The sequence below is a fragment of the Thunnus maccoyii genome, chromosome 16, assembly GCF_910596095.1.
Source record: "Thunnus maccoyii chromosome 16, fThuMac1.1, whole genome shotgun sequence".
In the NCBI taxonomy this organism is placed as follows: domain Eukaryota; kingdom Metazoa; phylum Chordata; class Actinopteri; order Scombriformes; family Scombridae; genus Thunnus; species Thunnus maccoyii.
This window is the reverse complement of record NC_056548.1, coordinates 8918459-8940933: the sequence shown is the minus strand read 5'-3', so window position 1 is coordinate 8940933 and position 22475 is coordinate 8918459. Positions and strand designations below refer to the sequence as shown.

Here is a 22475-nt window from a genome sequence, read left to right as displayed (position 1 = left end):
TAACTTTTTTTGACCACTGGACACAGCTGTAGTTCAAATTCAAACTTAAACAGCCTCCATAAATTTAAAAAAGTCGAACAAAGGCTACACAAATTTGACAAACTGATTCACAACAATTAACCAGTGGCTAATGATGTTAATCTCTTCTTGCCTATAATAATTTTACAATGTCTAAACAACGGCGACCTACTTGAAGCATTGATATCTATGATGATTACAAAAAGGGATTAACAACCATCTGACTACATGAAAACAGTCTTTTTTTAGAGCTGATAGGGAAACATAGACACATACACAAAATATCTTTTTCTTTTTTTTTTTTAAAAGACTCACTGTATCCATTATTTCTTTTCAGGTCAGTCTGAACCATAAATAAGTTAACAATATAGCTTATCATAAATAAATTTCAGTCTGTAAAATTCACATATAAATACCCTGCTCCATCTTGCAGAGACTTCCCAGAAAAGAGAAGTGGACCCACGATACGCTGAAGCTCGTTGCATTTCCTCTCTCCTTTGACAAAAAAATACAAAGCATCCATGATGTAAACACTATGACTTTCCCTTTAAAACCTCTGGAGGCATGGACAAAGACAGGTAAATGGAGCGGACAGAGAGTGAGCAGTAATTTTATGAGACTGAAGATGTCTCTCCATTGTCTGTCTGGACCTGGGGCGGTAGGGCAGCCCTTTCATTTTGGACATCGTTGACAACTTCTTCCTGGTCCAGTCCCTGATAAATACAGTCTGTGTGTGAAAGCGAGAGAGAAAGAAAGGGATAGGCTATTGCTAGTGATGACTGATTGATTGATATTGAGGTGATGGTTGCTGCTCCTGCTGCATGCTTGGTTTTGGAGACGTGCGGACGTCCATGCAATTGATTGAACCGGAGGCAGAGAGCTGCCGGGGGCAGAGAGAAAGACGAGAGAAAGCTGTCTCTACGCTGGTCCGAGTCATCCTTCGGTTCATGACTCTCCCTTTTCCTCTCGCCATCTCACTGTCCTTCTGAGAAGTGAAAGGCCGGAGGCGCTGGTTGGTGCACAGAGTCCATTCCCAGGGCCACGGGTGTGTTGGCGGGGGTGGTGAGAGGCGTGCTATTGGAGGGCTGCGGGTTGGCGTCACCCTCTGAAAATGTCTTCTCCTGAGACTGGGAGGAGGAGGACGAGGAATGGGTGCTCTCACTGGAACTGCTGCGGGTCTCTGTGCTGGTACTTGTCTTTTTCATCTTCCTCCTCTTGGCTAGTGGCGCCTTGTCCACTGTCTGCAGGCGGAAACCTTCCCGCTTACATTTGTTAAATGCCTGTGATAAAAAAAACAAAGGGGGGGACTGGTGAGTCAGTTATTAAGATTTCTCTGAATTATTCATTTTCCCCGTCTTTTCTGCACAGTTTTTATCTACTGCATACATTTTGTGCTGTCCAAGTCACCAACAAAACTACGTTTTTCATGCATAAAATAGAGATCTGGACTAAAGCTGCAACAAATGATTATTTCAATTATCAATTAATCTGCTGATTATTTTCTCAATTGAAATGGCAAAATGCCCATTATAATTTCCCAATGTCTTCAAATAGCCTGTTTTGTCCGACCAACAGTCCAAAACCAAAAGATGGTAAATTTATTGTCACAGAAGACAAAGAAAAGCAGAAAATCTTCACAAATGAGAAGCTGAAAATAGAGAATGTTTGTATTTTTTGTGTACTATTGCTTGAAAAATGACTTAAAACCATTAATCAGTTATAAGAATAGTTGCCAATTAATTTTCTGTTGATCTCCTAATTGATTGACTATTAAATCACCCCATAACACATTTGAAATAATGTTCTCTCTTGCTGTTTTGTCTTTTGGATCAATCAGTATGAGCTGCAGAGTGACTTCTGTACAGCCAATAAGCAGCAGCAGGTTGACAGTTTAAAGAGCAATTGTTCAATTAAGCCCAAATCTTCTAACAGGAAGCCTAAAGGTTGGGAAATCCCGACCTACATCTGACAATCGCATGTCTCTGTTCATTTCTCACATTAAAGGTAGCTTTGACATAAGTGTGGACGGAGGCAGTGGAGGAGCCGAGGATGTCCGGGGTCATGAGAGGGTTGGAGGAAAGTTGGCTGTCATCCTGGAGCCAGGCGTTGTAACGTAAGCCGCACATCTTGATCCTCTTGTTTGGGTCCACCGTCAGCAGCTCTGCCGGGACAAGACAGAGATAATTACCTTTAGCGCTCTTAATACCTTAATGAGCCACAAGTGAGACACAAAGAGGAAGCGATTTCAGGTAGCGTAACTTCTGTGACCTACTTTCAACCACACACTACAATATAACAATAGCCATATTTTCATTTTATGAGTATTATTTTAGTCACATGTATTACATTTAGTACACTACACTATACTCTGGTCACTAAAATCTTAAAACTTTGTGACCAATACACAAGAAAATCTAAACTAATAAACTGTAATCTCAACATTAAATAACATTTGATCTCTCATCTTGTGAAAAACTCCTACGTTATCACAGTTCCCTTCTCACCTTGTATAAGGTCCTTGGCCTGCTGGGACACATTTCTCCAGGCCTCGCCTTCAAAAGAGAAATCTCCCTGTTTGATTTTCTTCATAATTTCCTCAGCACTGGTGTGGGTCAGGCTTTTCTCCTGACACTGAAAAGGCACCTGGCCAGACAGCATGGTGTACTGCAACCAAAGACGAAACAATCTGCTATCAAATAACATGAACATACAGTTTCTGGGATTAAAAATCTAAATGTGATCTAAACATTTGGTGTTATGTTGCCTATGATGAAGCAGGGAAACCAACTAGACTAGTGGTAAAAACATATCTGCTGTTAAAATAACAACATGCTTTATAAGAGCTCTTGACCGATCACGACTGTCCACATTTGTCCATTGTTATGCTGCATGCTGTTGACCGTGGCTGAACCAGCACTAAACAGAAGAGCGGTCTGTGCTCAGCTGAATGAACAGCATACTCTCACCTTGGCCTGCTTACATCTGCCTGCTGAGTTCTCATTAAAATGACAGTAGTTGGGAACAGCCCTTTTGGCAGTGGAGGATCTGTCATGCCCTGATCTCTCCCTCTCTCCCTCACCCTCCCTCCCTGTCTCAGTGCACTTTGCTTCCAGGGCATTGTGCACACAGTATGTCAGTAGCCATTTCATCAAAGCTCCATGAGGCACACTACTCTCATTTCCCCCCAGGGGGCGGCGGTGCAAAGCAGCACTCGCACAGAGAGCCCAGACTCTGTACGGATGACTGGCCAAGTAGAGAAATCTCTCTCTTTACTCTCCACCACCACCACCACCCCTCTCCCCCCTCTGTGCCCTCTCCTTCTCCTCTCTACCTCTCCTTTTAATTTTCCCCCTCTATGCAGAAAAAGGTTGAATGAGGATGACATTTCCGCTGCCGGGAAGCAGCGTCTCATATTAACCAGCTCTGAGAGCCTGGCTGGTTGCTCTTCATTCCGTGGTGAGCGTTTAACTGTGTCAGCTCACCACAGGATGCTGAAGGTTGTAACACTGAATAAGAGAGGGAGATGAATATCATGTAAAACTGATTAAACGGAACATGCATACATACATGTCTGCATGTGTGTGCACAAACACGGCTACACACACACACACACATACACTATATTACAGCCAAAATCAGTTAAATAACAGTTGATTGCTTAATCAAAATGGTTTGCAGCACATGTTTAATCCATAAACTCCACAACATCAACAAATCAACACTGTATGGAGCTCATGATTAAAGATAAATTTGGTTTTTAGAAGTGATTCAGTTAACAGTATTATGAAAAACAACTTTTAAGTGGAGCTCAGAGCTGTGGATTTTTAAAAAGATTCGTACAAATTATAAATTCACATAATCAGGTCACTTTCCTGAGGCATTGTGGAAAGTGAGAGTCTAATGTAGGCCTATACTTGTTAAGATTGTGTATTCGCTAATAAGGATGCTCCTGAATAGGGCTAATCAATGATCCATTATTTAGTCCTATTCCTGACTGTCAGCAGCATCAATGTCATCAAAGTGAAAGTTTAATTTCGGGGCATGATTCTTTCTCAGTATCCTCAGAAACTTCTGACCAGATCGTTTCAAATCATTAACAGCATAATTTAAACATTATGTGCTTACTGGGGTCAAGGGTCAAAACAATTTGCTGAGACTGCTGTATGAAAGTGTACAGCGCTGGCATATACTGTATGTTTCTTTAAAGAGCAGAGACTGATTCAACCAACTGATTGAGACGTATAAATTCATATGTATTTTATAAACTCTAAAATATGAATACACTCTAAGATTTTTAAGTTAAATCCTGTTCTCCCTGCATAATTGTTTGCAAATGTGAAAACTAACATTACTCTGCCATAATTTATGTATCTCTATCTCTATCCATCATTACATCACAGTAAAAATACTAGCAGAGCCCAAAGTAAAGCCTTAAATCTGATTACTAAGCCCAATCATTAGTCCAAAAACTTAATCAAATTTAAGCAAAAAAAAATCTAAGAAAGGAAGCTAATATCTTATTTCATATATCAAATGTACTTAAAAGTTGTAACCAGCAAATCTGTAGCAGCAGTAACCAAATTACTGATAACTGTCTTGTTTTAGCACTAATTTGAAAAACTAAGATTTTTTTTTTCTGTTATTACGTTTGCATTTTTTTTTTATTGCTGCAATATAAAATATTTGTGAAGTGGAAGTACTGAAAGAACAGGCTGCTGATATTTTCCCCTAAGAACAAGTTAAATAATGAATGATCCTACATAAATCCAACTCCCTGCATTTTGTTTTAACCTGAGCTGGGCTCTGTCGTCCCACATCCACTCACCAGAATGACCCCCAGACTCCACAGGTCACAGGACTCATCGTAGCCATCATATTTGAGTATCTCTGGTGCTGCGTACTGCAGGGTGAAGCAGGGAGTCTTCAGGAGCTGATTGTCTGGTGGTTTGAGGCGAGCAAAGCCAAAGTCTATGATTTTTATCTCGGAGTTCTCACTCTCGTCTGTGAAGAGCAGGTTCTACAAAGCAATTCAAGACATGGGCAGCAATCATTTCTTTCTGCTCAGCAGAACTGGGCCACTCGAGAGCTTGCTAAATTGGACATCAAGACCCATGTTAGGGTCAAACAATTTTACTCTTGTTTTGTAGTAGATTGCAGAGTCAGAATGACAATACGACAGATCATACAAACTTCAGTGAAACACAGTAATTCTGTTTGAAAAGCTTATGATCCAGTGTGTCTCTGTTCATCAGAAAAGGCACAAACTGTTCTCAGACAGAAAAAGATTTCTACTCGCAGCAGTATGTATGTTCAATACCTCCGGTTTAAGATCCCTGTGCACCACTCCCACGTCATGCATGTGACTGACAGCGGACACCAGTTTGCGCATGATGCGGCTGGCCTCTGTTTCGCTGAAATGTTGCTTCCTGCGGATCCTTTCTAGCAGCTCTCCTCCGCCGAGCAGCTCCAGAACCAGGTATGTGTGGAGCTACAGCGAACACATAGAAACATACACAAGAGTTTATTTACATTTCTCAAAAACCTCTGTTACACACATGTGCAACCTTTATTCTTTGACATCTGTTGAAATAGTATATTTACAAAAACAGTCATCTTATACAGTAGGTGCTAACATTTCTATAGGTTTTGCACTTATACAAACATTGACAACTTTTTGTTTTCTAATGAACCGTCTATCTTGCTTTCAAAGCTTGTTGAGAGTTGAAAACAGCTGAAACGGTGGACGAGAATATATCTGCTAAATAACAAATATAGCAAAAACAGTCCATCCTTAATCCCATGACGATGAGATCAAACCATAATGGTATTGAGTAAAAGTGAAAGGGGCCAAACAAAGTGGGAAGGGAATAATGTGTCTGGGCAGTGGGGTAGAGTTTCTCATTAGCGCTCGGTCTGGGGAACAAAGGCAGGACTCGGTTGAGGCGAGGTGAGGCAGCGCTGCTTTGATCCGGGTCACAGACCTCTGAGGTACAGTAATGACCCCACTGAGCTCATCAGGACTAAAGTGGTGCTCCTGGGCTTGAAGGAGCACGGCTAATGAACCTGTACACTGCCAGACACACCACTGAGGTAAGCTACATTTGGAACACATGCACACTTAGTTTGGCTTATGTGTGCAGCACAATTAGCGACTCAAGTGAATCTAGGTTGGTTCTATTCAGTAGCGCAAAATGGGTGTTTGTACAGCTGCGGTTTAAAAATACGTTTTTGGTGTAAAATATCGAGTTCACGGAGAGATGTTTATGGGACAATACATGAAGAGATAGAGACAGACCTCGAGGGCTTCCAGTATCCCCATTAATCTGCCTTGTTCCAGTTCCAGGACTTAATAAGGCCGCCGTCCCCACAGGCTCCACAGACAGCCATGCAAAACAGAATTTACGGAAGGCAAATATAACCACCGCAATAAACCTTACCTGGTCATGGTAAATTTCATGTAACTTGACAATGTTAGGGTGGCCGTCGCAAAGCTTCAGGGCTGCTATTTCCCGCTGAGTCTGTGCCTCCATCCTGCAGCAAACACAAGCAGGAAGCCAGATAACTGTCACAAAATACAACATACATACACACATACACAGTGGAGTCAGAAAATTAATCTTTCAGAGGGCAGTTTTCACATCCTTTTTTGGTCTTGACCTAGATATTTTATTAAATTATGCACAAGTGCATCATATCAGGAAATAAACACTCAGTATAATGAACCTGGAAGACTTGTTTGAGGCAAACCAGACCTTACAAAAGAAGATGTTTTACATTGCATCTCCAACCAGTTCACAGACGGATCACTTCAAATTCTCTATTTTTTTATTTCACAGGAATTTTATCAGTTTTTTCAGAGCAGTTTTGATCTGCACCCAACTGATTTTTGACCCTGATACATTCCAACTAATACGCAGCGAACCACTGTGAACAAAGCCTGGTTTACTTTTCAAACATATCTACTGGGTTCTCAGTATCTCAAGACCAAGTGTTTGTGTCAGGAGGATTCCCCCAGTGCGGCTCACTCTTTTTGAAGCCATAATGTTTGGTGGAGGAGTGTCTGTTTCTTCAAAGTGTCACCAGCCTTTCAACATCCTGCAGTCAACACATGTGATCAAAGCTCAATTTGTTTGCCTGTAAAAACAACCAGATTTGTGGGCAGAGATGTATTTCCATTTCACTTTTTTTTTTTAAGATGTTGTTTGTTGCCTGACAACTGCCACAATTTCTGCCAGGAAGAGGAAGACGGGTGGCCAACAGATTTATCCACTGAGACTATAAACATCGCATCGAGCCAAATCTAGCACCTAGCTGGACAAACACGACTCAGCGGGCTGCAGGCTCGTACCTCTTGCTGACGATCTTGACTGCGTATTTCTGTCCGGTCTTCTTGTGTGTGCACCGTCTGCAGATGGAGAAGCTACCCTCGCCCAGAGCGCTGTCTTTCAGGTCCATCTCATAACTCATATAGAAAGGTGAGTCCTGCAGGAGAGAACAGGGGACCAAATAATAGCGACCGATCTCAATTAAATAATTACTTCAATGTTGTTACATCTTTAATTAAATGCACTCTTTTGTATAATATATATTGTAGAAGTTCATGAAAACCATTCTAAGGAAGAACCCAGAACAATAGCATTGTTGTGTAATGTTGTCAGAAGTCATTTGAGTACAAAAGAATAAACATGAAAGTGGTTTGGTACAATGAAACAAGAAACCAAGATTTTACAGTCTAAATTTAGCTTTCCAAAAATCACTACATGACAAACTAGCTTTTTGTTTGCAGGAAATGACATAACGACTGAGAGCTGACCCGGGCTAAGACTTTATTGGAATTCTGAGGACATTCGTAGCACACAGTTACTTTACTGTTTATCAATGTGTAACTGAAAATTCAATTTAATAGATTTAATAATTCCAAGATTTTGTTGATTAACTCAAGATTGGTCGAGGCATTGTTAAAACACTTCTGTGTGCTAGACTGATCATTAAAAGAATAAAAATATATTACAATCCCCACTGGGCTGCGACTAATGATTATTTTAATTATCGATTAATCTGTCAATTATTTTCTTGATTAATCAATTAGTGGTTTGGTCCATAAAATGTCAGAAAAAGGTGAAAAATCTCAATCACTGTTTCCCACAGCCCACGGGGACGTCCTTGAATGTCTTCTTTTGTCCTGACCAACAGTTCACAACCAAAAGATATTCAGTTTACTGTCATAGAAAACTGAATAAACCAGAAAATATTCACATTCGAGAAGCTGGAATCAGCTTTTTTTCTTAAAAAATGACTCCAAACGATTAATCAAATGATTATCAAAATAGTCTGCAATTCATTCAATAATTGGGAACTAATCATTTAATCGACTAATCTTTGCAGCTCTACTTCAAATATGATACATCTGATGCCAAATTCTGATAATGACAAAGTTTGACAGTTCAATTTCATATCACTTATATTAACACAATATTTTTTTCAAAATGTCTAAACATGTGTGCACCCAGGATGTTAATGAGAAAACTCCAAACTCAATAAGTGTAGTAGAAGTAATGCACTACAATCTTCTCAAAAAGCATTACGTTACATAGACACACAAGTGCATTCATGATAAACATCATTAAATAAACAGGCTTGTCCAAACTGAATCCGAGTACAGTAACACAAGTAAAGTAGGAAAAAAAAAAAAAAAAGTTTGTGTAGAATGGAGAGGAAGTAAAAAAAAAAAAAAAATTGCATCTGTCTTTGACAGCAGCCATTAGCTTAAGTGTGTTTGTACAGGGGGATCCAAGTCCATTCATCTTACCTTCATCATGGCGCTGCGGGCCACTGCAGCAGAGCCCGGCCTCTCACAGCCTCCACACAGCTGGACAGGGTCGTCCATCACCACATTCCTCTTAAACAGGATGGAGGGGGCCATGAAAGAGTAGCCCTGCACAGACACACATGAACTTTAGGTGTTTACATTTCACCATGACATTAAGTGTAGCTGAGCTATATGGACAGAGAGAAAGGAAACTTCCGTTGATGCAGTTTAAAGCCTCAGAAAATACTGTAAGTATCAACATCCTACTGATGACATTTGACTTTATAGACATATACGGGCACATAATGTATTTTACATACTTATAGATTTATATATATATAGTTACATATTTATTGTAAAAATTATTGTGCATTTTTTCCTCAAATGTTTCTATATCAAACAATAAGTCCAATTCTGGTAATTTTGTGACTGACAGAAGCTGTCCAGCTGTTCCTATTGTTAGACCTGTCATTGTGAAGCGCTGCCTGCTTAATTCCAGCTGTGGGGACCCCAGAGCTCTAAGTTGGCATTAATCTCTCTCTCCCTTTTACACAGATACACACACACAGCTGTGTGGTATGTAGTGACAGCCATGGATGGACGGAAGGATGGATGTTGAATGAATGAGATGCCCTAAATTGCCGGGCTTGAATATTTGATTGCTCTGCTGTGAAATTACATCTTGGCGCTCTTAATGCAATTTTAATTTTGTTTTGTGAGGCACCGTGGGGGAGCAAGTGCACGGTATAAAATTGGGATTGCTGTCGTTATCTCAGAGATTGCTAGGCTTGCAAATTATAAAGACCACAAAATTTCAGACTATGTGAATGGCAGCTGAGAGCGAAAAAAGCCAAGATGAAGTTGGCAATCAAAGACTGAAGGCGTAACCGAGACAGACGTGGTGATGCTCTCAAAGTGTAACCTTTTATTCCATGAGAGAAGCCAGTTAATGGATCTATTGATCTACCGAGCTCAAGGATCCAGAAGGCAATCAGAGTTGAAATTTCATGCAATACATCAGACAGCATCAGCTGGCACGGAGTTGTGGGCCATATTATGGTTCAAAGCTACATCAAAAATAGTCATTCACATCTGTTACTTCAATAAGAGCTGCATATGGCAGCAATTACTTCAATAAAAGACCCTTTAGTCAATTTGAATACCAAAGCATACAGACAGTCTCATGTTGACTTACAGCAACCTTTTGAGGACATTCAAAACTTCACTTGATTACTTCAATTGCTGTGGAGTATGTCAAATATAGTCACAGACAAAAAGTGGGTAATGTATAATGCGATTTTACACCCGTGTCAACATTTCACACAGCCTGCAACCAAAGCTCAGACAAACATCGGAACAAAACAAATGCAAATACCGATGTTGTCCTGTGCGATGACCTGTGCACGGAGCACAAAAGGAACATTCCTGTCTGTAAACAAAAAAAAAAAAAATAGTCTGGTTGTTTAATATCCCTTTCCTCTCACCTGGAAGATGCGGTCACAGTTCTGAGGCAGAGCTGCAGGGGAGTAGGTGGGGTCCATCTCTGTGAACTCGTCTGCAAAGTTGCTGACGTCCAGCTCGTCCCGGATCACGGGCTTGAACGGTGCAGGCACCTTCTTAGCTGCCAAGTCTTCCCAGTTAATTTTCTAAAGAGAGTTTAAAAAAAGAAAAAAAAAACATTGTGGTCCGTTCCAATCCTTATTAACAAAGTTTACACTCTACTCTATTTTCCTAAATATTACTCACTCAAAGAGGCCCCATTATGTATATTAACATCCCATCCTGACCGTTTAGTTTTTCTAAATATTATGGAATAAACAAGACAGGCAATGAGATCCACCTGGTAAAACGGGTGTTTCTTTACATTCTCTGCTCCATTAGGACCTGAGCCTAATCTCTTCTTTGGATCTTTGATGAGGAGTCGCTGGATGAGGTCTTTGGCCAGTGGTCCCATATCTTTGGGGAAAGGAGGATCCTTTTTTGAAATCCTCCTGTGATGTGTGAGACAAATATGGTCAGTGTTGTAGAATGATTACAACTGAAGGAGAGATGAAAAAAAAAATGTGGCTGATGATCAGGGAGAATCCATACTTGGCAATGTCTGTGTGTGAGTTCTCATCTCCATCAACAGTGAAGGGTGATCCGCCAGTCAAAAGCTCGTACATCAACACGCCGAGACTCCACCAGTCCACCGCCTGGAATGCATGAGAGCACCCACCCGTGACTTTGGCTTAGCAGACTAAAAAGAACAATCTCACTGGAGAGCGCACACATTCAGGAGTACAGAGAGGGGACTCTGGGTCGCTTGACTTGATCAAACGGACTACAGATTACCTTGTCATGTCCGGACTCTCCTCCTTCCACAATTTCTGGAGCCATATATTCAATGGTGCCACAGACAGAAAAAGCCCTTTCCATCTGTTTTAAAAAACACACACACACATCAACACACACATTTTAGAAGCCAAATATAACACAAAAAATACAGAGGATCTTGGGTTTTGCATGCCAAAACTACAATGTGTTGGAAAATGCCTGCAAGTAGCCAGAAAAATGACAGAACTGTACAAGATTAAAGCCCCTGAAAGACTAAATTAGTCATAACAAAGTTAAAATTCAGAAAAAGATGTTTGTGTATTATTTATTTAGAGTTTAATAGTAAAAAAAAAACCTCAGCTAATCAGTGTGGGTGGTTTGATCAGATTTGATTGACAGTCGCCTGGCAACAATTGAAAAAAACCCACAGCTGTCATCAGATTTTGATACAAATGTTGCTAAATTCTGATTGGTGCATGGAAGTACATTACATCACCTTTTTTCCAACTGAACATGCCCACTTCAAACCAGCATGAGGGGCTCACACGAAAAACACAAATACAGATTTCTATCATGTGAAAACTGCAAAAATAGTGTGATGACTGATTGAGAAACAAAACCACTGTTTGTTTTTTTTCTAAACCTATTATAAGAACACACTAATAAGTCAATTTAAGTTATGATTTTGAAGTTAAGCTTCCATCAACTTTCACAGTCCTTCATAAGAAGTATAAGGACTGAGAAGATTAAACACGTACTGTTGACACATACCTGATCAAATTCTTTACTAAGGCCAAAGTCTGTGAGAACAATATGACCGCTTGAATCGAGTAAAATATTCTCAAGCTTCAGGTCCCGGTAGACAATCCCAAGCTGCAACAAAAGAAAAAAAATGAGGGTCATTATAGTTATAAAACGATAGATAACTTCTGAACAGACACAGCTGACCATCAGAGACTCACCTTGTGCAGATGCTCCAGTGCCAACACAATCTCTCCGCTGTACAGGGCTACTTCTTGCTCCTTGAAACGCACCCTTTGCACCAAGTGTGTGAAGAGCTCCCCACCGTTTACATAATCTACGACGGAAGACATCATGTAACAATGAAATATTTATATATAAATAATGCAAGTTTCTCTACAGAGAAGGGCAAATACTTTTTGCTTATGCGGATTCATTCAGCAGATGACAATACCTCTCTTTCAGTGGGTTAAAGGTAATTATTAACCTTTTCTTTTGCTTGTATAAACATAACACAGAAGTGTAAATCCCGAGCGCTGGAAAGGTTTTACATAAAACATGCTAACCGAGAATGAGGTGCAGCTTGGTGTCCGTCTGGAAGGCATAGTGGAGTGTGACGAGAAACGGAGACTGGCGGATGTGCTCCAGCACTTGCCGTTCCGTCCGTGTGTGTTCAGCAGTCTTTGCCTTTTGTACAATGGTGGCTTTCTTCAAAACCTTCATGGCGTACAGCTTCCCTGCATCATGACCACTCACTTTCCTCACCAGGAACACCTTGCCGTACGCTTGTGAATAAAATAAACAAAAGACAGAAGACAAAGTTCAAGCGCAGAGCAAAGCCTTAAACAGAGTATGACATGTTTATCATTCCAAAAAGACAAATATAAGATGCCAGACTGGCATCATCTGAATGTCATGTTCTGCTCGAGAGGGAGAGAGACTAGTTTATCAATTTTACTCACCTCCTGTGCCCAACACCTTTAATAGCTCAAAGTTTTCAATCCCCACCCTCTCTACGTGGCCCGTCAGGTTGGCTGAAGTCAGAGCAGAAATCAAGTATTAGAAAAGAATCAGATAAACCACTCAGTTATATAACACAACAAATGTACAGTAGCTTGAATTAGGGCTGGGCAACATATTGATATTGTATCGATATCATGATAAGAGACTATATATCATCTTCAAGTGAGTAAGTGATGTAATTTTCTGAACTTACCAGACTGTTCTAGCTGTTCTATTATTGGACTTCACCCACTTAGTCATTATATCCACATTACTGCTGATTATTTATCAAAAATAACATTGTGTAAATATTTCGTGAAAGCACCAAAAGTCATCCCTACAATATCGATATCGAGGTATTCGGTCAAAAATACTGTGATATTTGATTTTGTCCATATCGCCCAGCCCTAGCTTGAATGATAAAATATTAAAGGCTCCATGACATGAAAAATACATTTTCCCAGTTTTAATCCTGTGTCCCTGTGTTAATTGTTCATTTATCTCTTGTTATATGCCAAATATATGTCCAAAAAAATCAGTATTTTTACATCAAAATCACTGTATTTTGTCTTCCTGTAAAACGGTTTCAAATGTTTGATGACTCATCCTGCACTCAGGAGTGCATACAAAAGTTAATCTAATCAAATGTGACTTTGGGCGATTAGCTAGCCACACTGGTTATATAAAACCGCACCTCATCGTTTATGGGTTGTAGTGACTAATAGAGCAATATGGATAGGAAGATAAGAAGAGATGTGTGTTTGGATATCAGCGGGCAAAAACTTTGTTTTCATTTCCAGAACAAAGAAAGGTCTAATTCATTCATCTCTCCCTTGTCCTCCTCCTGATCTAACAACAGGTGAGGAGGTGTGTGTGTGTGGAGCCAACTGTCCTCTGTAGCCCCGTATCACGCTAAACTCTAAGCCCTACCCACTTTTTGGCAGTCCGATTAAATGCAAAGAATTTGATTTAAATCCATCTCTTAACTGTAAACCGCTCAAATATTTTGTTTCACTGGGAAATACATCACAGCACAGAAGCTAAAGATGCTTTAACTTCCATTTCACTGGGTCTTAAAAATAAAAGGAAATGACAAACATTATGTGCTGTTGATTTAATGGCCATTCACTCTCAGAAAATGATGTGTGAAAGTATATTTTCACTATTGTACAAAATGACTCAATATCAATGAGCAGCTAGAGCAGGGAACAAAATCATGTTCCAGTATTTTTTCACTGATGGACCACCTGAGGCTTATCTGGAACACAGGAAAAAGTATGCTTACGCTCATTACGCTGACCGCCGCACTGTTTGCAGGTGCATTATAAATCTCCCACCTACTATGACTGGTGCCAAGTTGGGCAACTCACTAGAGGATTAACATGACCTAAAAAACATTAACTAGTAAAATACTGTGCACTTAAACCTAGACACTAATTAAAAGATCAGAAAGGGTTACAAGTTGAGGACGCAGATTGTTGTATCGATGTGAAGGGTCTCATTAGTTTCAAAATTTACATAGAGCTAAAACATTTCTTTAATAATTAACTAATCACTTTATGAGGATTTTCTGCTTTTCTCTGTTTCATATCATTTTTAACTGAGCATCTTTGGGTTTTAGACTGTTGGTTGGACAAAAAAGAAAAATTCTTAAGCTCTGGGAACTTATCTGAGACATTTTTCACTATTTTCTACACCAAACGATTGAAAATAACCATGAAAGTCTTTAGATCTAACTACTTTAACCTTGGCCCTTCCCCACATTATAGCCTGAAAAATACATACCAGAAAATAACGGAAAGGTGAGGAGATGCTGTGGTTCACCAACTAGCTAACACATTATAAATATTATTATTATTATTATTATGATATGATATTATAAATAATGTATTCTTGTATTTTGATGCAAAGAGACTCTCCACTGTGTTGTTTTAAAGAAACTGAGTTGAAATAAAGTCAAACTCAGCAAAGCTAAAAAGGTTGACAAGTGAGCTCTGAACTGGATATTTTGCAGATTTAAAACACTTGACCAGTTAGGAAACTTTAGTTTAAGTGGTTAAAGTGAATGTACAGTATGGCCAACAGCCGCATACTGGTAGCACCAGGCATCTTGCGAGGGGAATTTGTTTAATTGTAAAAAAAATGTGCAGCACTGCAAAAAGCACATAAATCATCAGTAAACTTCCTTCATGTGAACAAAAATGCAATGTGAACCAAATATGCAACAGCATAAGATGATCCTCCATGCAACTGCAAGCTAACTCGCTACATTAACCAGCAAAAGGTCATTATCTTCCATCAAAGATCTTCCATGAATTTAGCACACTGTCAGTGACTCCTCGTGTCTTTCCAAATCACAATCTCCCAGTACAGCTGACTGAGCATAGCACGCTCTTAGACATGCATGTCCATTGTAGTGAACACATTCCTTCTGTCTCACACTCTGAAAAACAGGCTACTGAGCAATTACAGCGGCTGATTTCATCTTTTCCACTGCTTCTCCTGTTACACATGAGAAGAAATGCTGCGACTATTAGGCAATTTAAGAGGGTACTGTATCATTTGAAAACAACAACGCTGTCCTTCAAATTGAGGTCAGAGGTTCGGGTTGCATAACGCCCTTGTCAAGCTCACCCTGCCAAGGCCAAGTTTGATTTTGGTGTTTATTAATAGACTGACAGAGGTGTCCAACCAGATGATGCCTTACTGCTAAACAAGAGGAAGCACTTCAGTCTACAGGAGGGAAATGCCAATGTTCCTCAAAACAAAATGCTTTCCTAGTATTGTTTATTTTGGTTAGTTACCAGAGTGATCAACCTTAAAAACGCATATAATTAAGAGTGAATTTCAACAAACCATTGTCTATTAAGAAAACAGAATTTTTTAAATCATGTAAAGCATTGGCAACCATTACAGAGATTATTCAGTTTGGTAAATTATGGCAATTAAGAACACTGTAGTACATTTTTACAATCTTTCATTTGCACGGTGGTCTGAACAGTAACATGGGCTTATAGACACATGTCTATGCTTTTATCCTCTCTATATTCTCTCTATGCAATCAAATGCTACAGCACGGGGTTAAGTTAATACAGAGGCTAAACAGCTGTGAGAAATTCAATACATAAAACCGAGTGCCAGTGACAACCAGACAGACTGCATATTTAAGGTAGGGCAGTAAAAGGGGGTGCAGCATAGTCATGTTGCAGCCTGAACAGCAGTGTGTCATTATAAACCAGTTGCAGCTGAGCCAGTGTCCAACTTCATTCAGCAGCCGTCTGCATTGAATTACTAGAATTACCACTCTACTCAAATCAAATACCATCACATCTATGAATATTTGAGAACTGTAACAGTAACTGTCACTTTATTTCCTGTTGATTTTTGTAGGAGTCATGTTTTGAGATGCTGCTTGTGCATGTCAACACTTAGTCCAACAACAACAAAAGCCAACAGGATTCAGCACATCCGTCACAGTTTAACCTTGAGGAGGTGAAGGTGTTGACTAATGTTACGCTTAAAAGGCTCCTTTTTTAAAAATGTACCTTTCTGCCATTATAACATAAATTAACAGTGTAATGTTGACGTGCACCCCATTTGTGCAGAATGAAACCAAGCTAACGTTAGCCCTTGTGACTTGACAGCACTGCAGCTGTGTCTGCTCTTCCTTGGCTTATAGCAGAAGTTAGCTGTGACTGCTAACAAATCCTAGCAATAACAGGAAATTCAGCTTATATAGTGATCCACGTTCAGTGAAAGCGTTGACAGTGGCGTGAAGTTGCTGGAAAAACTCTGTCGATGGTCTGATTTAACCTAGTTACACGTAACGACCGACGCTAGCTTAAGCTAATGTTATTACCTTGGTTGACAACGGTTATTAAGAAAGCCTTTAGCTAACGTTAGTAAATTGGTTAGGTAACATTTGAACGCGTGAGTTAGCCGTAACGTTTGAAGTCAGCATAAGGACAGTCAGCTAGCGTTAACGTTAGCCTTCCTCTGCCATTTTTGGACTGGAGTAACGTTAATGCGCTCACTTCAAACGCCCATTGACAGTGACAGTTGGCTCGTCCAAGCTAGCCAGCTAACATCTCTCCCCCTTGACACGTGTCTCCAAAACAAAAAAATAAATGGCAAATAAAATGGGACTGCCTCAAGAGTTTTACTGGGTCGGAGCAAACTTACCGTTTTTCAGCTCATGTTTCACAGTAAACAGGTCACCTTCTCTGGAAGATCCCTCCATCGGGGATGGCATCGTAATTTCGTGTTCCAATTATGTTCAAAGATGCTTTTCAGACAAGGTTACGTTCACCTCGCGAGCTAGTTTGTAATGCTAACATGCAAAAAACAAAATATATAGTAAGATAATTAAACGCCTATGAGCTAGGCGCCAAACTTGACTGATATATAGGCAGAATGTTGTTACAGCAGCAAGCAAGCCCAGAGGAAACACTTGCTTCTTCCAACACACCACCACTACCACTACCTTCGCAACCAGGCAGTCCCTCTCTGCTGATTGGGGTTGCTATGTGGGAATCTGACCTCTGATTGGATGTTTTCGTGGTAGCGACACATAATCCCGCCTCCCTCCAAAGGCTTGTGCTGCCTTCTAATGACTCTCATGTCAAAGGTCAGAAGTGTAATAATTGTAGTGCAATTAATTGCACATAAAAAAGATATTTTCAAGTTCAGAATAGAAAAGTCAATTTGGCAAAATTGGTGGGTTTTGATTTATTACAGTAACAGAAAAAAAGAAAATAAGATGAATAGTGGTGTTAGTACTAGAGCTAGAACTGTGGTGGAAAGTAACTAATTAATAATGTACTCAAGTACTGTATTTAATTACAATTTTGAGGAACTTTGAGGTGCTTTATTTGAGTATTTCCATTTTATAATACTTTATAATTCTACTCCAAAACGTTTTAGAGGCAAATGTTTTACTTTTTACTGGTTACTAGTTACTTTGAACATCAACATTTCACAAATAAAACATATGACTATCGTATCTTAAATATGATGCATCATTACTGACGCATTACACACTACTGCATCGTTTCTAACAATCCAGTGGTACAACACTAATATAACACTTGCTTCTTTTACTTAAAGGACAGGTTCACAGTTCATTTATCTGTTTAAAACAATAGTCAGGTGCCCAAACAAACACTGAACTAGTTTTTTCTTGCCACAATCATACCTTCTCTTCATACTGTCCATTAGAAGATCCCTTCATAATGCACTTACAGTGTAATTGATGGGGGCCAAAATCCACAAGCCTCCATCTGTGCATAAATGTATTTATTTTACATATATTTAAGTTTATCTGAAGCTAATATGAAGCTTCAGCCATCCAAATGAGGCAAATCAAGTAGATATCTTTCAACATTATAGTCTTTTTAGCCAAAGTCCCTCTTTTTATTATTATACTTCCACCACAACTCAACAGGGAGACATAAAGAGGGAATTTGATGCTAAAAAGACTGCAAATGTGGCAGATATCCACTTGATATGACTAAGTCAGACTGCTGAAGCCTCATATAAGCTTCGAATAAACTTTTAAATCCATTTTTGGACAAAATGACTGTGTGGACACACTGTGGATTTTGGCCCTCATCACTCACATTGAAAGGAGATCTTTTAATAGCCAGTATGGACAGGAAGAATGGTTATATAGGGAGGAAAACATCTTTCAGTGTTCATATGGGCACCTGACTGTTTTTTTAAGACAGATTTTTTAAAAAATGAATCTATCCTTTAAGTAAAGGAACTCAGTACTTCCATCACGGTGCTAACACTATTTGGTTAAGGGGGCAACTTTACCATTAACCTGGCAGCTATAATTACATTTGGTTACTCTTTTGAAATTCTTTTAAACTTTCTTTTAATGGCATCCTGTTTTGTCATAATGAAAGGCAGATGGTGTTTTAACACATTAAATTATCGGGCATGAAAGACAGCATCTCAGGAAATGATTAGTTCCTGTTAGTTGGGGAAAAATATCTGAGGTGCAAAAGATTAAGATCAGCATTTAATCATAAGTTGATTGTTTTTTTTCTTTTTCTCATTGTCAATGTTATGGAGTCTTATAAGCTTTGGCCTGTTATATAAAAAAATGCAAAATAATGGCTAGGACTAATGGTATTTGAACTTGATTACCAATCAATAAATATCTGTCCCCCCTAAATCTTGGGGTAAATTTCAAGGACACTCAGCATTAAATCAAAAGGCCGACTTTGAGGTATAGGCTGATGGTTCTGTGATATAAGGATCTTTAATCTTTGAAAATGTAGAGCAGCCAGTCTGCCTGCATTTGCATTTTGTTTTATTTTGTTTTAATTCTTCAGTTAGACTTAATCATACATTGTAAAATACACAGTATGTGCACATACACACTTCATTTACACAAACACATCTGTACATTTCTAAACTAATGCATACACTCTGACAATGATACAAGTGTTGACAGCCTAACTTAATGTTCAGCAACATTAAGTTAAACTCAGTCTGAGATAAACACACATTATGAAAAAATACAATAAAATAAATATAATAAAACATAATAAATCCAATAATTTAATGATATAAAATGGTGTATTGCTGATACAGTTTATGTGTCTTCACAGCTTTTTTGTTTTGTGATGAGTTAGTCTTGTAGGAATAATAAAATATAGTTACAAAAGGACATAAAACATGGCTTCACCTCTTCAAACTTGCATTTGTGTGGAAAGTATTTAAGTATTTGCAGTTCTGCATCTACCTACTCTTATCGTCTTGTAAACACCAAAAATCTTCACCTTTAAATACAAATGAGAAAGTGGAATGATAACACAGATACTGTATCTTTCCAGGACTTATATCCATGGGCTTTTTAAAAGTATCCGGTACAAAAGTTACGTTTATTGCGGGTTTCTTCTTGTTATGGTCCTGTGCCTCCTCCCTGAGGAAGCATGCTGCCATTGCTTTCAAACAAGGGATTTTTACATTGCATGGGTATGCAGAATGCATACACTTGTAATGACTACAGCAACTTATTTGTCAGTGAATTTTTTTTTTTTTTTTTAATTACAAGGGGGATTTAAAACAAAAAGATATCCAGATGTCAGCATTCAGATGTTGGCTCATTTCAGGTTTGATAAACATATCATGTTGTGGTCCTCAAATGTCCAATAAGCTGTAAATTCCTCAGAGTCAGCCAATGGTGGGTTTGGTCTGTTCAGTGACAGCCCATCAGCCTGCAGACCACTTTATCCAGTTTTCAGAATTGTCTCATATCTTACTGTAATGACACTGGAAAAAAGATCTGGCGCTTATGTCATAAATATCGAATAACTAATAAAGTTAAAGACATCTCTTTCAAGCTTTTATATAAATATTACCCTGCTCACCTTCATTTGTAGATATTTATGACATAGACGATAATTGCACCTTTTGTGCGTTGGCTACTGAAAGTGTGCTCTCATGTACATAGTTTTTGGTCTTATATTAGCGCTTTTATTGTCATATCACATTGTTAAATTCACATCATATCTTTGGTGAATTTGTTTCGTGTTTACAACTTGTGCTGTTTGGTTTTCATTAGTCCAAATACAATATTAAGTTAATTATTATTTTGGCTATTCATGGGAGCAAATTTAAAGGTGCAGTGTGTAGGATTTAGTGGCATCTAGTGGTGAGGTTGCAGATTGCAAAAAGCTGAATACACTTCCCCCTCTGCTTCCAAGTGTGTAGAGTGGAGTGAAAGGAGCCAGTATTTGGTTTGTCTCTGCACACCTGAATATGCAACAGGTGTGTCAGAGCAGAGGAATGTGCAACTTGAAAACAATGAGAAGAACTCCTGCACACTGTCTTACTGCTGGAATATTTATTATATAACAACGTTTAGTTGACATAGTTCAATTAGTTTGACTGACGAGCAGTCAAACTAATTTCTGTAGTCCTCTGATTGGATGATTGAGGCAGCTCCTATGTTTATGTACGGAAGTGTTGTGATGCTGCCTGTATACCTGATGAAGGTCGGACAGACCGAAACATTGTGATCTAATAAATATTCCCGCCGTAAGCAAAACAGTGTGTGCGAGTTCTTCTCATATTGTTTTTGTGTTTAGTTTTTTTTTATTAAAGTAATTGTATTATTTACTTATTAAATTAATTATCAAAATCAGAATCAGAAACAAGTTTATAGCCAAGTAGGTTTGCACATACAAGGAATTTGCTTTGGTGTTGTGGTGTATAACAGTCAAAATATTAAAAAATAAAATAAATAAATTAAGTAATCATAAATAATATAAATGGTCATTTACAGTAAAAAAAAAAAAAAAAGGAAAATATATTCTAAGTGAAAAGAGCTGTTACAACTTTAATGTTTACATTGAAGAGAATGAAATGAAATGTATAAAATATTGACCTGGAATGTGCAAATGTTCCTAGTGTAAAGGTTTATTATAATATACTATTAGCCTAATGTATTATTAGGAGTAGTAGTAGTAGTAACATTATTATTATAACAGTATTATGCCTTATTTGTTGGCTCTGCTCATGATGTCTTCATTCCTGCTCTGTGTTTTGTCTACTTACTGAATAATGTTTCATCTTTTAAAAAAAAATCCTCAGTCTTGTGTTATTCCTATCTGTGACAGCTCAGCTATAGTTAGCTGCAATATCAGGCTTTGACACTATGTTCAGGTGCCATTAAAACAACCCAAAAATAAGCATTACAAGTGGAAATAGGAGAAATGCCACTGGACTTAAGGAGAATACGGCTAACTTTTAAATTACTGTGTTACTTTAAAAGGACATACTGAAGATCATCCAACACAAGATACACTAAGACCCTGTTGTGAAAAGGACAGGAGAGAAAAAAAAAGTTTTGGATGGAAAATTGAGCAGAAAGCAAAAGAAATAGAAATAACTGAAATAAACATTAGTCCAAAGGGACCACTCTCAGTAATACATCATTGGATACCTGACCCTGTTGTAGATCTTACATTGCTTGACAAAAAGAATAAAGATAAGGAGTTTATTTGATATCCACAGATAATAAAAACCTATGTAGAAAATAACTACTACAACTATCTTGAAATTTATACAGATGCTTCAAAGAACTGAGCTAACAAAATTGGTATTTCATTCATGGTTCCAGATTTCAACATTAAATTCACAAACGAATCAGTGATGGATTATTGGTGTATACTGGGGAGATGCTGGCAATTGTGTTAGCATTACAGTGGGTTGATGATGTGAGACCTTTAAGAACATAGTCATAGAGAATAAGCTCTGATTCCAGTTTGTCATTAACCAGCTTGAAGCACAGTCATGAAGACAGCTGAGCAGATATTTTAATAGAGATACAACAAACTCTATATAGAATTCAAATGATGGGTCTAAGTATGAATTTTGAATGCATACCAGCACATATAGGAATCAGAGGAAGTGAAATTGCTGACAAATGTGCAAAGGAAACCACAAAAACGAATCACATTGACATCACAGTACCCTTCAGTAAAACGGAAATGAAGATCACAAATTAAGCAGGTTGGAAGAAAAGTGGCAAAAGCAGTGTGAAGAAGAGAGAACAGGAAGGTGGTTGTACAAA

General features: G+C 38.6%; 1 protein-coding gene across 1 annotated transcript; it reads right to left on the bottom strand.

Annotated features, from left to right (window-relative positions):
• Nucleotides 1-529: 529 nt before the first annotated feature.
• rps6ka5 (ribosomal protein S6 kinase, polypeptide 5) lies at nucleotides 530-17365 on the bottom strand. Its single transcript, XM_042388525.1, has 17 exons — nucleotides 17069-17365; nucleotides 12847-12918; nucleotides 12451-12669; nucleotides 12106-12221; nucleotides 11915-12016; nucleotides 11162-11245; nucleotides 10919-11022; nucleotides 10668-10818; nucleotides 10312-10473; nucleotides 8828-8953; nucleotides 7367-7500; nucleotides 6456-6549; nucleotides 5336-5506; nucleotides 4844-5035; nucleotides 2523-2682; nucleotides 2016-2179; nucleotides 530-1298 (listed from the first exon to the last, which is right to left on the bottom strand). Exons 1-17 carry the CDS (start codon nucleotides 17136-17138, stop codon nucleotides 993-995), a joined length of 2427 nt encoding a protein of 808 aa, XP_042244459.1. The 5' UTR covers nucleotides 17139-17365; the 3' UTR covers nucleotides 530-992.
• Between the last annotated feature and the right edge of the window lie 5110 nt (nucleotides 17366-22475).